Source organism: Hippocampus guttulatus, chromosome 3 (assembly GCF_054856545.1).
Source record: "Hippocampus guttulatus isolate MCC_2025c chromosome 3, RoL_Hgut_1.0, whole genome shotgun sequence".
NCBI lineage: Eukaryota > Metazoa > Chordata > Actinopteri > Syngnathiformes > Syngnathidae > Hippocampus > Hippocampus guttulatus.
The window spans coordinates 21481794-21499794 of record NC_141263.1 but is presented as its reverse complement, the minus strand read 5'-3'; the positions used below and the strand labels follow the sequence as shown (position 1 = coordinate 21499794).

General features: G+C 41.2%; 1 protein-coding gene across 1 annotated transcript; it reads left to right on the top strand.

The window, feature by feature from the left end:
- The first annotated feature begins 1169 nt into the window (after positions 1-1169).
- Positions 1170-12078, top strand: lpcat2 (lysophosphatidylcholine acyltransferase 2). The gene is made up of 14 exons (XM_086107429.1): positions 1170-1436; positions 1680-1822; positions 4060-4277; positions 5301-5413; positions 5649-5709; positions 5936-5994; positions 6169-6203; positions 6347-6401; positions 6793-6875; positions 6949-7074; positions 7137-7290; positions 8437-8535; positions 8990-9131; positions 10254-12078. The coding sequence occupies exons 1-14, from the start codon at positions 1326-1328 to the stop codon at positions 10421-10423; spliced, it is 1569 nt and encodes a 522-aa protein (XP_085963555.1). The 5' UTR covers positions 1170-1325; the 3' UTR covers positions 10424-12078.
- Positions 12079-18001: the final 5923 nt, after the last annotated feature.

Genomic DNA, 18001 nt, shown 5'->3' with positions numbered 1-18001 from the left:
AGGCTTTCCCCAAGTGCACAAAGCAAGGCTCAGAGTGAAAACCTGTCATACTTTTGACCAGACCATAATGTCCTGGACTTAATGCATATAAAACTGCGCCACCTTATGGAAATTCTAGTACAGTACAGTACTAGTACAGTAAAATCACCGCAATCGTGTCTTAGTTATTGCAGCGTATTATAGCAGTACTGTATTGTGTTTGGAATCTGATTGTGTGTGTGTGGGGGGGGGGGGGTTAAAATACTAAAATACTAAAAAACTGACCACAGTTCACTACAGAGAAAAGGCTGAATGTTCGTCCATAAAATCCAAATGTTGTATAGGGGTGCCCAATACCGCGGGACAGGGATGAAGTCCAACGTCCTTGTAGTGAGACGATGATGGAGGTGTCCAGTAGTCGAGTCGCGTGGAATTTAACGGCAGTACCAAGCCGGAAAGAAACCATTGCTCCAGAGTCTGTCCACGGTCCACGCGATGGATCCTTGTTAATGTAAACCACTTAATTCCAAAGTCCAACCAAAACCCATCATCTTCAAACTCTGAATCATTAAAATGATGGCTGGAAACTACACTTCGTTCACTTGGTCCATCCAATTATGTTTCGTTTTGCGTAATTGTTCAAACTATGCTGAGTAATTTAACACACACGCACACACAAGGTTTTACCTTAGCAAATTTACATTTGCGAACATGAACCTGCGCAAGAAATCTAATGAGTAATTAGATATTATATCGTATTGTTTTTCCAGTGACATGTCACACTTTTCTGCCCGTCCTGTTGTTTTTAATTCATTTCCTTCACTGTAGTTTTTTAAATTTTATGTAATGTATTGCACGCCATTCGATATATAGTTATTACAAGCAAAAAACAAAACAAAAACATTCTGCAAAGTCATTTTAATACATTATCCCCAAAAAAATCTACAGATGCACTGACACAGTTTACGGCTATGTGAACATTTCCAAAATAGATGATTAACAGTCTCAGAAGGGAAATCACAGAAGACAGAGCTCATATTAAGATCAAGTTTAATTGAACAAAGAAGGCTGTAAGAGGCTAACACTACGTCTATGACAATGTGGCACAACTCAAATTTCTATGAATGAAAGTACCTGTAAAGTCTTTCCAAAACACGCAAACGGTGAAGCAAGGGAGGCGGAGCTTCATATGGGTCACTTCCGGGATGGTTTCGGCTGACTGTTTTGCTAGCATGAACGCTGCGCCTTACCCCGTGAAGGAAGAAAAGAGAAAAGGGTAGAGGAAGTGAAATGATAACATGAAGCTGCTTCTGTAACTGCATCCTGCGTCGATTTCCTGCCTCGCGATGCCGTCTCAACGCGTCTTCGCCCTCCCAAGGCAGCAATCGCTGCTCCTGCCTGCCGTCATTAACCCATTTGTGCAGGACACCGAACTCTCCAAGATCACCATAATCAAAGTGAGTCACAATGGTGAATTAAAATCAATGCATAGAAGGGATAAATGCACGTCGACATGTGTGCGATTAGGCGCACGATCCCCCGGCCTCTGTACATGTAATCTGCTTTGCAATGGTGTGTGCTGCAAGAACAATAAGAGCCCTTGTGTGCGGCTACCTACCGATTTGGATTTGACGCACGGAAGGAATGTAAACATGGATTGTGTATTTTCCTAACATTACAATAACTATGCGTGTGTCCAGTGTATCCTCCAGGGAATTTTCCTGGTGCCTCTTCGAGCCATCCTTATCTCGTTGGTCCTCATGGTAACCTGGCCAGTGGCTGTCATCATCACCTTCAAACATCCTCTCAAAGGAGCCGTGGCACCAATGACAGGATGGAGAAGGTAACCTTTCTAATTGACGTTCCTCGAAGGGAGAAAAACACTACTTTCACTTACAAATGTAATTTGTTCACCAAACTTTTTACTCATTCAGCAAATCAATATTTCCCATTGAAATATATTAATCAACCCACAAAACTGACTTTTTTGTTAAAGAAAAAATAGCACTGTATTGTATAAGTACATAGTACTACATAATAAAAGTTAATGTAAATATAACGTTTTTATAAAGTGTCAATACTGTACTATGGAACAAGCCGAAAGTCAGAACAACCTTCCTGTAGCGCAACTGTGTACTTGCTGATTGGAATGTCCTTGCATGTGGAGAAAATTTGCCATAGTTGCCGATGCACTTTTCAGCCATTTAACAGTAAAACACGCAAGCTTACAGATGCACACACTGAAGTTGTACACCAACCCAACAAGGCACTACTTCACAAAGGTACACGCATGTCTCTCAAACAAAGGCACCACAATACTTAGTGTTTTTAAATATATATGCTGCTTACAAATCAAATATGTTTACATTGTACAAAACCCAGTTCAAATGAAGTTAAGGTGTTGCTGAATATAGAATATCCTTTTTTGTTTGTTTGTCTTGTTTTGTGTTGAGAGGGAAGAAATCTCATCTGTGCTGTCTGTTTCACATACAGTACATTTGACAATAAAGTTTATCCAATCCAATACGATTTGCAAATCATGTTTATCCTATATTTAGTTCAATACACTACTAGACAGCTATCATACACCCATCCATCCATTTCCAATACCGCCGATCTTGGCCAAGTTCTCGGGGCTGCTGGAGCCTATTCGGGTCCACCCTGAACTGGTCGCCAGTCAGTCGCAGGGCACATAAAAGAGACGAACAACCATTCACACACACATCCACACCGTTACTGAGTGGAACCGATCCCACGCTGCTCGCACACAAGTCAGGCAAGTGTACCACTATACCATCAGCGACTCACATAACGTCCAATAACCTTTAAACAGACACTACAGTACTGTGGAATAACAATACAAACAAATGCATTTTCTGTACCACACATCCTGTTCAGAATTGTGGGAAGCCGGAAGCTATCCCATTTAACTTTGAGAAAAGGCAGACTCTGGGAACCCCCTGGGCTGATCAGCAGTCACATATCCCGGCACTGTAGAGACAAACAACTTTCCGCCCTCACATTCACACCATCATTGAGTGGGAAGTGAACACCATCACGAACAGCACAAATGATGAGGAGATTGACATCCATCAAAATAAGTTCCGTCATTGGTTTGATTGTAATTGTCATGTTTTTCCTTGTAATGATTTTTTATTTTTATTTTTTTACACAAAAATACATGCAAAAGCGAAACACAGTTGTTGAGTTAGTCTTTGGAATATGTAAAAAGTCCTCATCGTATGGTCATATAAAATGCAAAAGTTTTACTGTGGGGGGGGGGGGGCGCAGGGCTGTAATCATATCATGGTGTACTCCATTGTCTGTCCTGTGAGCGTGGCTCTGCTGCAGCATGTTCTCGGATTTGCGTTCAAAAACAAAAATACCCGCCAGCCAAAGCAGCGTATTGTCAAAACAAATAGATATTGACATTGTTTGTTAAGTGCGTTTTTTTTTTTTAGATCATATCTCCAACAGCAGCGTCACTTCGGTTCGCTTCCCATAACACTTAGACAGTGATTACCATCAACTCTTTGGGTTCATCCACTGCTCTGCTTTAATTCCTCCATTGTCTGCCAATCTAATTGCTTAAATCAAAATGAGTGTCTGCTTTCGGAATAGTTGTGGAAAGGGACAACTTCAGCAATGAGGAAGTCAGTGGCGGAAGTCGATAATGGTTGCAGCCAAAGTTGTAAAATGTTTTGCAATCCTCACTGCAAAGACTGAAAGCCAACGAGTCTGAACAAGTGGCACGATACGGGTGTTTAAATAAATCTAAAATACAACACGACTTTTGCTAGACCCTTCACAATGTAGTGAAGAAATTAAAGTTAATTCCTTTTTTGTTTTGTTTTGTTTGTGACAGCAAGAAACTTATTATCATCACACTATAACAAAATAGAACAACTTACAAGTTGTTCAGTGATACTGGTTAGCTTTCAAGTTGTTCTAATTTTACTAACCCCCCCCCCCCCCCCCCCCCCACGACTCATTGGAAATTATAGGGAAAAAAATGCCCTTATGGGCTCAACCAATGCTGAGTACGTTGACATGTCTAACGAAAACTCGTGCCACCTGCAGGCTCATGTGTCAGAGTGTGATGGCTGCCCTGGGGAGAGCCTACTACTTCTGCATGGGCTTCCGGGTGGTGGTCAAGGGCAAACAGGTGGGCAGTGGCGAGGCCCCCATCCTGGCCGTGGCCCCCCACTCCACATTCTTTGACGGCATCGTGTGCATCGTGGCGGGCCTGCCCTCCACTGTGTCCCGTGTGGAGAACCTGGCCACGCCCATATTTGGCAGTGAGACACTTTTTTTTTTAATCTGTTCATTCATTCGAGCACTTTATGTGAAAAGGAAACATTTGTATTACCATATTTTCCGGAGTATAAGTCGCAGTTTTTTTCATAGTTTGGCCGGGGGTGCGACTTATACTCTGGAGCGACCTATGTGTGAAATGGTTAACACATTGTACACATCACATGTTATTTTTACATTAAACCGCAAGAGGGTGCTCTCGGCCTGTGTTGATACTTTTTTGGCGGTAACTGAGAAAAACAACTGACGATGACTCTGACGTAAGCAATGTAGAAGAGGAAGCGCTGCATCTTCTACCTCCGGAGTTGGCGGAGTTGTTTAAAAGTGACACCGAGCATGAAGATTTCATTGGATTTCGTGATTTGGAGTGACGCTGATGGTTTGGTAAATTTGTTAGCATGTTCTTTGTGCTATAGTTGTCTAAATAACTCTTAATATGTTACGTGAACATACCAAGCGCATTCACAGTTTGTTGTTTAAGTGTCATGTAACGTTAGCATATCGTACACTTATTCAGCCTGTTGTTCTCTAGTTTTATTTTTATTTTAAATTGCTTTTCAAGATGACATGTATGTTTTTGGTGTTGGATTTTATCTAATAAATTTCCCCCAAAAATGCGACTTATACTCCAGTGTGACTTATATATGTTTTTTCCTTCTTAATGATGCATTTTTTGGCTGGTGCGATTTATAATCCGGAGCGACGTATAATCCGAAAAATACGGTAGACATTTTTTTTGGAGCTGAAGGTGACTCAAGATAAAACATTTCTGTCTTTCTGCTCATATTTTTAAAAAGTTGGGGTGTGGGGGGGAAGACTCGGCATCGAATGCTAATCTCGATATTTAGATGTAATTCTACGCTGGTTAGTTTCAGTATATCATTTTGCCGATTTATGATGGTTATCTTATCCCATCTTTTAGATAATTCCTGTCATGTGCGTCACTGGACTCCATGTTTTGATGTATTTATGATTTTGTTTTTTTAATGTAATATTTTTCCTCACAGGGTTTGTTCGCTGCCTCCAGCCAGTACTGGTGTCCAGAAAAGACCCTGACTCAAGGAAGAACACTATCCAAGAGATTGTTGGCAGAGCCAAGTCAGGAGGCCGCTGGCCACAGGTATAAAAAAGGAAAATACACACATAAATATACAACCGCTTGTTACTAAAAAAAATAATTTCGGAGTTAATTTTCACGATAGTTGAGCATCACTTACTGTACCTTGAATGCAGTTCTCCTGCCTTGAAGCGGGTTTTTATATTATTTGTTTTTTTGGTTTTGTTTTTTGAAGCAGGTTTTTATATTGTTTTTTGTTGTTGTTGTTGTTGTTGTTTTTTACCGATTTATTCTTCAGGTTTTGATATTTCCTGAGGGGACGTGTACAAATCGCTCTTGTCTCATCACATTCAAGCAAGGTAAAGTACAAAAAGCCATCCATCCTTTTACTTGTCTTCGCTAGGTCACGAGTGACTCGGGTCACTTCAACATAGTTCCTTGGCACCAAGGTTCGTCAAGATAGTGAAGTCGTGAATTATGAATATGCAGGGAACACTGTTCTCCTTGTTCAAAGTAAAAGATGGAGCAGGGAAAATATCTCTAGGAATCAGGACTTTCTTTATTTGCTTACATTCTGTCCTATAGGTGCCTTTATTCCAGGCGTACCTGTGCAGCCTGTGATTCTGAGATATCCGAATAAAATAGTAAGTTTTTGTCTTCACAATAAATATACACAAAGACATCTTTCTTGAATGCAGCGCTTGAATTTGATTCCCTCGGATTCTGCATGTGTACCTAACGATGTGGCTCCGGAACAAACTGTATACGTCCTTTCCGTGTGCATCAGATTTGTATTTGTCCCATTTCCTTCTATCCAGGACACAGTAACATGGACTTGGCAAGGTTTTAGTTCGTAAGTGTCCTCATTCTAAGAATTGTTTTTTCCTTCACAGATTAACACAACCAAACACATAAATGGCTCCCTTGTTTTGCTGCCTTTCTGCTGTTTTAATACATTTATATGTCACCAACTGCCCTTAATGAAATTGTGTGTAGGAGGACCCTGCTACTGCTAACGCTGTGTCAGCTCTACACCACAGTGGAGATTGAGGTAACCTGCTAACCTGCTTGGCTTTACAATTTTTAATTTTTTTTTGGTCTCAATGTTGCCTTCTGAAGGTTTGTGAAATACCAGAATTGCTGTATTATGCTTAGAAGTCAATAAATCATGCATGGTTATGATAGACACTGCACGTTTCAGTTTCAACCTTAAAATCCCGCTCCCACACGCTGTAATCACATTGAAAAATATTTAAAAACAGTTTTCAAACACATCGTCGACATCTTTCGAGACAAGAAATATGTGCACCATCACGTTGAACAGGAAAATCTGCAAGATGGCGGCCTTTCGTGTCCAATATGTTGATATAAATACGCATTTGACCACTGTCAAAATGGCTGCTGAATGTCCCTGATGTGACCTTCCTCATATTGTTCTTCAGTTTCTGCCACCTCACATCCCCACAGAGGAGGAGAAGAAAAGTCCCGCTTTGCTTGCCAGCAAAGTGAGAGACATCATGGCCAAGTGAGTAAAGGAAACGCGTGTCAAGAGTCAAACCTGGCTTTTCTGTGTACGATGTGCTCAACGACGCCTGCAGGGCCTTGGGTGTTCCCGTGACGGACCACACGTACGAAGACTGCCGGCTGATGATCTCTGCCGGCGAGTTGACGCTGCCGATGGAGGCCGGCCTGGTTGAATTCACCAAAATCAGTCGCAAGCTCAAGTAGGACGAATAACAACTTGGCTTTAAGATGACATGATATGAACCCGCCGTCTCTTCTTTAGTATCAAATGGGACAATGTGAGGAAGGAGTTGGACGGTTTCGCGGCCATGGCCACTTCCTGTAAAGGCGGACGTATCAGCATCAAGGAGTTTGCCAGCTTCCTGAAGCTCCCCGTCAATCCTGCCCTGGAGGAACTCTTTGCGCTCTTTGACCGGGTACAACAATACACGTCTTTACTTATCTAAAAACACAGTTCGTTTCTCAGCCATTCCGATTTTTTAATTAATTAATTAATTTTTTTAATGTTGTTTACAAGATAATCAGGATTTTCAAGACTTGGTCAAAATAAGTCAAGGATCAAGAATTACAGAATGCTTCAGACTTGAACCGATTCTTTTAACCCCTTTTTGAGAGACTGCTCTTTCCCATGTCACAAAGTGAGCAACTGCTCTCCCTCGCCTCCAGAGGCAGTACTGAGTACAGTTTACAGTGGCGAGTGACAAGGCTAGTGGCGACTACTAATCCAGAGTGTTAAGACTGTAAGCGCATAAATTGTGAGCTCAGCTGCCTTACTACACTTACAAATTTCGATCGTGGATCTATGCAAGTGATGCGTGCGGCAGATCTTGCCAAACACGAATGTGCCTCACCCACGTTGGCGACTTGGCCAAACATTTGAGTATGGGACGCTTATTAGAAGCAAATATTGTTTAGCTAATACTAATCTTTGCTAAAACTGCAGTTCTGCTTACCTTTCAGTAACATTTTAGCAGTTGCAATAAGTTTAACTGCAAGATGGTAAAGGCATCGATGGTAATTTCATCCCTTGTGGCAGCACTTCATCATCAAGCTGCCAAATTACACTTGTAAATAAATTGGTGTGCGGATCCATACTTTTAGTTCATGGCAAAACAGAAATTATCCCCTTTCCTTGACATTGACAACTTAACCAAACACGAATATGTGCCGCTGATTAAAATGTAAGGCTGACATTGCAGCTCTGCTTACCCTTTTGTCTTTAGCATGACGATCATGCTTGAAAATGTCGGATTTTCACTCACCCTAGCCGTCATGGGGTGAGAAACACAGTGTGGGGTGGAATGTAAGTTTGCCAAATTGTGACCTAACAATGCATCAAAATTCGGAATGGCTCGCTCCCAGGAAATTGCCGGCTCAGATTTTCTTTGTTGTTCAATTATACAAGAGATAGGTAGACAGCCGCTTCTTTGCAACCAAGTAGATTCAAGTGTACATCGTATGTCCTCCTTTAAGTAACATTTCAGCTGTACTCATTGTTCAGGCAAGGGTTCAAATAAATTACTCTCTCGTCTCTATGTGCATGTTTAATGGTTCTTGCCCAGAATGGCGATGGCACCATAGATTTCAGAGAGTACGTCATCGGCGTGACCATCTTGTGTCGACCTGCTAACACAGAAGAAGTGCTGCGTCTGGCTTTCCGGGTATGTTCACTTTGCATTTTTGAAATGACTAATTAATGCCATTCGACGAATGTTACAGGCGCATGAGTAAAAGATTTGAATAGCATAGATTTAGCGTTACTTCGGACTTGGTTTTCTTTGGTTTGAGTAATACAGAACAAGGCTGAAAGCCGAGTGTGTGGCTCTGCTGTGAAATGGAAGCAGACAGCTGCATTCAGAGACATTTGGATCATGTCACGGTAATAATTTGTGTCTGTTGCCGAGCGCTGTGGGAGTCCTGGAGTCAGTCTCGGAGTCAATTTCCCCCGACCAGGACAACAAATGTGGTTTTGGACAAGGACTGGAAGAGAGAGGAAAAAAAAGAATCCTATTATAAAGTTTCACTTTCAGGGTGACCTCTCACCAGAGAAACTTTGTGGTCTGTTTATGTCCACCAATTACAGGCTTATCATCCAAATATTTCTTCTTGTTTTAGCTGTTTGACACCGACGAAGATGAGAAAATCACCCGTGAGGAGTTCACAGCACTGCTGCGCTCTGCTCTGGGAGTCTCCGATCTCAACATGGTCAAACTTTTCAAGGAAATTGACGCTGACGGCTCTGGTTTTATCAGCTTCAGTGAGTATAAAACTTGTATCCACCTTTTTATCCTTTTCTTGCCTTTCAAATGTACAGTGGCACATTGAGATACGAGGCGAATTCATTCCATGAACGTGCTTAACAAACACTCGTATCTCAAGCCATCATTCACCATTTTAGTCAATGGAAATGACATTAAGACGTTCAACAATTCTTGTAATAAGTAAAATAGCACTGTAGAAAACGTTAGTTTTTAAAAACATATTCTAATTAAATGGCTAGATGGGAATGGAAAAAAAAATAAGTTAATGCATCATGATTGAGCCTTTGCTGCACTTTCTGGTGTCTGGGAATTGACCACCGGGGGCAGTGTAATGCCGTCATGCAGACACAACCGAACAAGAGTCTCACAACTACTGCAAGTGACTCGGCAAACTGCAGTAATATTAGTTGTGTTTTGCTTTGTTGTTATATTGTCTGTCTACTTGTGTTACTGCACCATTCCTGTGCAAATATCCGTCTGTGAAAGCGTTAGAACATCGCGACACTTGTACTGTTTTTTTGTTGCATGTATAATTTTATGTTTTAGGAAAAAATGTAATTGTCCTGAGGTGGGAATGTGAGGGTGAATGATTGTTTGTCTGGTATTGACTCCAGCTGACCTGCGGCCAAAGTAAGGTTAAGTAGGATAGAAAATGGATGAATGGCAATTTCTCTGGGTGAATAGCCACCCTGAAAACACATTTGCTGCAGCCTGGAAAGCCAAAGCAGCAGGTTGTGCTATCATCCCCAACTGCAACTGACTCTAAGGCAATTTTAGCCAAGAAGCCAGCTGAAAGGAATTTCCCGGAAAAAGTGCAATAAAAGAAGGCAACGAATTGTTGTTAGTTGAATGCAAAAAAAAAAAAAAAAAACTTTCATCTGCTCATATTTTGTAAAACAAAACAAATCATTTATTGTGTTGGACCACTTGAATATGAAGTTCATAAAACAAAAAGGAAAACGCAATCCTCTGTCAATACCACCTGTGTCCTGCGGGTAGCAGCAATGTCCACCAAAAGCAAATTTTCCAGTCTACGCAAACTTTTTTTTATTTTTTTTTTATAAACCTTCCTGACAAGTCCACGTTTGAAAATATTCCGTGTGTTGGGGATCCCTCAGGTGAGTTTCAAGCCTTTGCCACAACACACCCGGAGTACGCCAAGCTCTTCACCACCTATCTGGAGCTGCAGAGGTATCAGGCCATCCAGGAAGCAACGCCGGGGGATCTGGAGCTCAGTGGTTCTGGGGAGAATCAGGAAGACAGCACCTCAGACAAAAAGGATGACTAACCCCATACGCGGTCCTCTCACTCCCGTTTAGCCATCACAACCATGTTGTAGGACAGGTCATGTTACTTGCCTTTTTTATGGACATTTTAAAAATGTTTTTCTTTTGAGGCTTAGTCGTGCCTTATGGGGCAGGCACTAATTCTGTGGATTTTGGTCCACCTGTCATAGTTGCGGTTTGGTCACACAACACTTTTTTTTGTACTTCTTTTGTGTGTTCCTTGTTGAATTTCTTCAGGCACATAAATGACGGATATTATGTTACGGTACTTTACTTTCAGAAATGACGCCTGGCAATGGCCACTTGGCAACATGAAAGTTGCCGTAGTAGAGATCTGTTTCTATTGTGACAGACAAAAAAAAGTCAAGAACTTCTGCCCGGAAAGACATAGGAAGTCAACCCATTCTGGTTTGAAGTGGTCATTTTGGTGTCATGGTGGCCATTTTTGATCGACGATCTCTTCCCACCAATTTGATTATCGGATTGCTGCCAAAATTGAGCTTTTTTTTTTTTAATTCAGCCTCTAAGACAGCTTTACTTATCCACAGGAAATTTGACACATAACTCACTTGATAATGGAGTTTTTGTACGGCTTCATCATTTTCCCCAAAATTGGTTTAATGCAACTAGAATCTTTGAGGAAGCGGTGTAAATATAGATGCAAATTTGATTTTAATTTCGCAAAACATTGCACTGAAAGGGGTGGGGGTCTTTTTGCAAACAATTGCATAGCTTGTATCACAAGAAATAAATAGAAAATAATTACATATATAAAATAAAAAGTCAAATGATTTCATATGTGCGGTAGCCGTGTTCATCCCCAAAAGACAAATAAACATTCCGTTTTCTGTGTTTTTAAACTACTAATTCATGTGCTTGGACTTGCTGTGTGCATTATATCTTGTGTGCTTTCCACCTCATGTGACTTTCTTTGAGTTTACCACGCTAACACCTTCATTTGTTCCACATAGAGGCAAAGGGTTTCAGTGTGCCAGTGTAATTAGTGTACAGTCCGCTTTATTAGGATTCCAAGCAAGCAGATGTTGTCGGCATTATGTGTGTACTCAGGGACATGGACCTTTGTCAGACAGCTGTATAATTAGCCAAAACTTTTGCTTTGCATGTTCTATCTATTTGCATCCCAACTCGACATGCTGAGACAGCACGAAAGTCAACTCCAGCGCAAATAAAATAGGGCAATTTGTGAGCAAAAAGCCAAACAGTGTATTCCAGAGGGCGTTCACACAAACAAGCAGTTTTGTTTGTTGTTTTGTCGACTCGGCAAAATTTGAAAGTAAAACAAGAAGACAAACAGTATGTTTAATTAATATTGTTTTGCACTGAAACAAAAACGTGTTTATTTTATGATGAGGCACCTCCGACTGAATGGGCCACCGCTGTGTCATTCACTGAGCCACCACATGGGGGCAGCAATCTTATGGAAATGTTTTTACAGTACAGTACCTTCAAAAGTGGTAACACCCCCCCCCCCCACCCCTGCGGCATGTTCGTACTGTACTCTGAACGACAACATTTCAATGAACTTTATTCCATAAACGTTACTACAAATGTTTATATAGTGAACACAAGAAAATGGGCAATTGTGACGTGTCGTTGTGATTGAACTAAAAATAAAAACGCCAACCATGTGTCACAAGTGGGTTTTTTTTTTAAACACTTCTAAAGACATGGATGAAATGTAATCAGGTTGTAGTGCGTTATGGTCATCGCCCGTCACCATTATTTTTTTTCGTACCTTTAGCATCAAGCTGTCCACTCAGCTCTTTTATCTTTTACACACGTTTATGCACTGCAAAGTTATTTCATCCTGTGTACAGTTTAAATCTATTGATCCTAAGGAGGATGTTGGACTTATGCATGAATCGGGCCATGCTCGCTTTTAACTCATTCACTCCCAAAGACGTTTTTAAACGTCTTTTCAGACTTGGTCCAGAATTGGCTGGTACTGAATGAGTTAACTGTGCCCTCTTGCCCTTTGCACGTGCGATGTTGAGATAAATGATTCTCGGGCTGGCGGCTTTATTAAAAGCCCCACCGTGAAAACAAACTTGTGAATTCCACCTTTCAATCGGGTTTAACCTTTTCAAAATGTCTCATTTCATTTGGATCCAAGCTGATGGGATCAATGGAGGCACGTGCCCCTCGTCCCTTTTTAAGATGCTGGGACTTCTTCCCGTGCACTCCCCACCCACCAACCTCACTAACACACATGCACACACACTTTCGCACACCCTCAGCCATCCTTGCTCTTACATTGTATATATTGCTGTATCCATTTCAGCAGCGCCTGGGGGCTGATCTTGTCGCAGCAGATTGTGGGAGATACACACCCCCTAATGTGATTTGGTGGCAGGACCTGGCTGAGCCAGCACACAGCCTCAGTTAGGAGCGTGCGCCGCGCACGGGCACCGAACGCACGGTGAGGACAACGGGCCTGGCTCAGGGAGGTCAAAAGGGATGGGGCTTGCTATTAAGTGGATGTGAGGTCGACATGCTAACCACTAGTCCACCGTACTGCCTCAGGTAGTATTCATTGGTGTTGAATACCTAGCGGAATCTTAAAAGTGGTACAATTTGGAATGCAACCAAAATGCTCTGGAAAAAATAGGGCTCAAGAGTTGCATAAACTCACATCGGAAGACTTCAGATCAGTGAGCCGTCTCAAGTTAGTGTGCCAGGTCTCTGCCGGGTTGTCACAGGGGAGGGAAAGGCTGATTTTCAGGATTTATGCAGTGAATTTCTTTTTACGTAGTTATGATGCACTTTTTGTGATGTCACCCCAGAAGGATGGAAGCGATGTTGCAGTTTGACTCTCCATGAGTCTCTTTCACATGCCTGACTTCATCCAGTGAATCCTTTTTCTCCATTGTAGTTTTATTATATGGTGGTTAGCTTCTGTTTATTCTTGTGCCACAGTGTTCCGCTTCGAATTTAAGCAGGGGTGATTCTCGGATCCGAGGTTTGTAGGTGCTGAGCGAGCACCCACCCAGAGAAGATACGTTTAAACGTTCTGCCCATTTTAATTCAATTTCATTCCCTTGTTTATGAAAGAGAAGCAAAACGCTTTTTGGTCGCGTCTGTGACCAAGGCGCTTAGTCTGATGAAGGTCAAGTCATGGTAATGGATGATGAATGTTGATCCACAGCAAATAGGAATTAATTGGACTTATGAAACAAACATTTTGTAACCCTACTCATTTCTGGGGAATGACAACTCATTCAGATAGAGCGGCAACTACTTACTCAATTACAGTATGCATTTTCTCGAGAGTCAACGAAGTCCTTTTCGTGAGAACAAAAAAAAAAAACTAAAATTGTACTTTGAAAATTAATACCTGTGTATAGTATTTTTAAAAAACTCTTTTCTCCTCACTCTCTCTGCCTCCTTTGTAATGATGATTAGCATCCAGTCGGTTAGCTTGTCAGTAGCGCCTTAAGTTTAATCATTACACCTGCGGATGACACAACGGCTAACTTTGCTCATTGCTATTCAGAGGACAGTGGCGCTCGCTCCCTCTGACATATTCCTGTCTTTAATGAGTTTTCAAGCATGAAGTAGTTTTCCTGTACGTTCGCTGTATATTGCAATGGATGACTTATTTGTGTTTTTGAACAACTGTGTAACTTTTTTCACGTATCATCGTGACAGAAGGAATTCATTTCCTTTACGTGATTTTCAGTTGGAATTCAACCAACTTTGAAGTGTTCTTTTTGGGACCATTAACTGTATTATGATTCAAAATCAGGATATCATGCTGAAAACATTGCATTCCACCAGGGTGGGTATTTTCTTGGAATGTTGCGTAAGAGGAACAAATTGTTATTATTTGTGCTTTATGATCCTGGGTTGGATCGTTCCTGTTTATGACAACGGGATGGAGATTCAAACATCCACACACACACACACACACACACACACACACACACACACAGTTGTGTATCCAAAACATTCCGAGGAAATCCATCCAAAAGATGTGCATTAACTGAGCATATTTTGTCATTGTCGTGGAGCTCAAGGTCTTACAATGTGATGTACTGTAGTGTATACAGTATCGGAACATACTGATTATTGCAAGCCATCTGGGGCTCGACATTAAGTCAGGGGCGGGGAAGCTTTTTCCCCCGAGCATTTCAGTTTTTCTAAAGTCCTCCAAGGGCCATACAAAAGTTGTGAAAAAATACGATGTAACGATTGGCCAGATGTTAATGAAATGGTTTGAGGCAGTTGGTCCTTGTAGCTTTTCTGATTTGAATTGACATTCTAGTTGTGTTTCATGGGTCTTTAAGTCAACTTTTTCCTTGATTTGAAAATCTGATGCACATTCAAACCTGTACAGTCAATTTCCCCTGATGTCATACAATTTGTGTTTTGACCAAGAATTAGGGCAAAAATTGCCCTCCATGGTTGTACCAGTGTACCTCCTTAGGCGTCATTTTGCTTTTTTTTTTTTTTTTTTTTTTTGATTGAAACAGTCAAACCCACTTTTCAAAATCGGTTGCAGTATGTACCGAGGCTGCTTTGCTACTGCTGCTTTGCTACTGGTGCAGGGTACACAGCAACATTGACTATCGGGCATTCTGGAAAGAAATGTGCTGCCAGAAAGCGAACAAATCAGGGATTGACCAGCATCCTAGTGTATCGTGTGGGACTACAGCACATAGAGAGTTTTTAATTTCGTCCGTTTATTTTTTTTTTTCAGGATAATTTGTAAATAGCATTGAAAAGCGGTAGCAACTTGTTAGCATGGTAGATTGGCTTAACTTTTCTGTTCGTAGCCTGTAAATGGCAAGCAAATATCGACTTTTTTTTTAAGGTAAGTCGTACACACCGTAGTGCTCTGTTAGCAGGTTATGATAAGTACTAGCAAATTAGCATACCTCATTAGCTTACTTTGTTGTACATATACAGTAGCTGACGCACAAATAAAGTGTTTTCTGGTTCCACACCACCTATAAAAGTACAATAGGCCATACTGTATATCTGAATTTCAGCATTGTGTCAACTCAAGCGACATGTCCCCTTTGTCAATAAATGTCCAGGGATCTTCTCAACCTGGAATTAAGGCCAGTTTATTAAAAAAAAGAAATGTGTCCCCAAAGACAAATGCCAGGTGTTTGTGCGCCGTGTTTTATTATTCTTTCAATTTTTTTGCGGCGGCTTTAGAATGAGAGTCTTCATGAAAATCCCCCTGAATCCTGAGGGCTTGCTTTCTGGAAAACTGTCTGGTTGGGCTCATCGGGGAGTTCCTCCAGACCTCATTGTTACATTTCCTTATCGCGCCAGATGACTGACACCTTGTTGATTCTCTCCCGACATTATTCTCTCAGCGAAGTGATTGTTCCCCATTTCCTGCATGATAGCTTGTCCAAACAGTGAAGTCCGGGTTTGGGCAGGTCCGCATGAAACGTCAGTGGTGTGATGGTGGCTATCTGCACAACAGGTTTATTTTCTTGTCCCTGTGTTTTGGGTGGTTCACAATTGTGTGCTTGCAGATGGTGTTCTTTGGACGAAGGGTGGCAAGTGGCAAGCGTTGTAAAAATATATACAGTACTTTAATACTGCATATTGTAAAAATCCTCATCTCGATTTGTCTTAATTTTGTTTACTATCATTTTAAGAGGAATTCATTCACAGATTAGGTTAGCTCATAGCATTGCATTATTTGTTTTTGATTCATTGGCAACTTGCAGTTTGTTTGCTGCGAATGCAGCTGTTTCTGCAAATTTGATCTGGATTTAGTGAATCATCCGAATTGCATGGTGTCAAGTTCATGATGACATCGGGCACCGTCAAACTTATTGTTGCCCTCAGAGGGATGATATATTATTATTATTTTTTCTTTCATGATTTTCTTTTACAAGCTATTTGGTTGCGTAGTTTTGACATCAGAGCCCAAATAAAACTAGTGGAAGATATTTGCGGCATTATTTCCAGGCCACATCAAGCAACAACTTTGAAAACTGATATCTCACAATTTCTTTCAAATAAAAACATTATTTCCATGCAGGAATAACTTAAAATGATGGTCCAACCTTCCTTGATCTTCCCTCTCTCCTGCTACACAAATATGCCAGTCCTCCTGCTGTTAAACCACACTTTTTTTTTGTACCTCCCTCTAATTGCAACCTACCATTCATACGAACCAGTTTGGGTTCACCCCGCCATTGTGCTCTTCAGCTAAGCGTCTGAGAACCTGTAGATAAAGGACGTGTCATTAATTTGAACAGCATTTTTGCACACCCGAACGAAATAACTTACACATTTGCAGATACTATAGTGGAATATCTTATCTTAAATGGAATTGAAAGTTTTCAACACACTGGTGTTTTTTGAAACATTTTTTAAAGTAAACAATACATCTACTTTAAAAAAATGTCTTAATCCAGATTACTCGGTTGTGTGCAGCCACCTGACAAAATAAAATAGAGTCATTTGAACACACCATTTTTTTTTTCATGTGGTTAGTTATCAGGCTCATGGAACGCGATACCATGATGATTTTCGGCGGTTGGACCCTTTCACTGACGTCAAAGTGATGCACAAAGTGAAATTAAATTCCATCTTTATCTTAATGCTCATCTTCATTGACCAAGGAAAATTTTAGTGAACTTTGGTGGATTACCATGACTGAAATCTGGACCTGATCAGCACAGACATCCAAAAAAGCCTAAAATTGGCTCGGCGGAAAATTTGGATCTCGCGTTCAAAGCATGCAGCTCATCATTCAAAGCAAACAAGGATTGGAAAAGACCCCTTCATGCCCTCTCAATCTTCATTTAATAAAGGAATTTTCCGCCAATTATCCAACTTGTTGAGAACAGTCTGGGGAAGGACCTCAGAAGATGAGAGGAAATGCATATATGGACTATAAAATCCCACTGAGAGTTCAAAATCTTCTGCGTGCAAGTAAGGATAATACTCATGCATGTGGGTCAACAAAGGTAAAAGGCAGAAGGTTGTGACTTCAGCTGGATGCTCCAGAGGTTCATGGTGTGACTGCTGAGAGGCTACGTCTTGTTTCATTACCTTCTTGTCTTGAAGGTCAACAACCGGAGCGACTAAACATTCAGAACGGGACGGCGAGGGCAAGTGCGATCGAGGTAAAGCAGGACTGAAATCAACATGACTTTTAAAGCGGTAATGTTACAACTGCAAATGTTACCGGTTCAGTCAGCCGCTGTGTGCGCCTGTCGTCCTCCGAGTTGCACCTGGTTCCTGGTGCCTGATAGGGCAGATGCACAACAGACCAAACAAACAGAAGTCACTCAGGGAAAAAAAACAAAAATAACATCATGAATATACCGTAATCTTTTCTTGTTACCTGCTCCCTTCACTGCAGTTAATCAATCTCCACACAACACAACAACCGAGCCTATTCGGCTTTTATAAAACAAACCCCCGAAGAGCAAAGAGGACAGTCATTGACTTTAATGGGATGAACTGATCAACCATATCTAATAGAAATCATTCCCCCTGGCAAAAGCTGATGTGCAATTGAATTACGTGTGGAACACAATGCTTTTACTGCTTCTTCGAAAAACCCTAATTTGATCACTTTA

Bases quoted from the DNA above. Each gene is read 5' to 3' on its own strand.
- lpcat2 (XM_086107429.1), top strand. From the start codon at position 1,326: ATGCCGTCTCAACGCGTCTTCGCCCTCCCAAGGCAGCAATCGCTGCTC. The intron at 1,823-4,059 runs GTAACCTTTCTA...TGCCACCTGCAG, and splicing joins CCAATGACAGGATGGAGAAG to GCTCATGTGTCAGAGTGTGA. The intron at 6,876-6,948 runs GTGAGTAAAGGA...CGACGCCTGCAG, and splicing joins GTGAGAGACATCATGGCCAA to GGCCTTGGGTGTTCCCGTGA.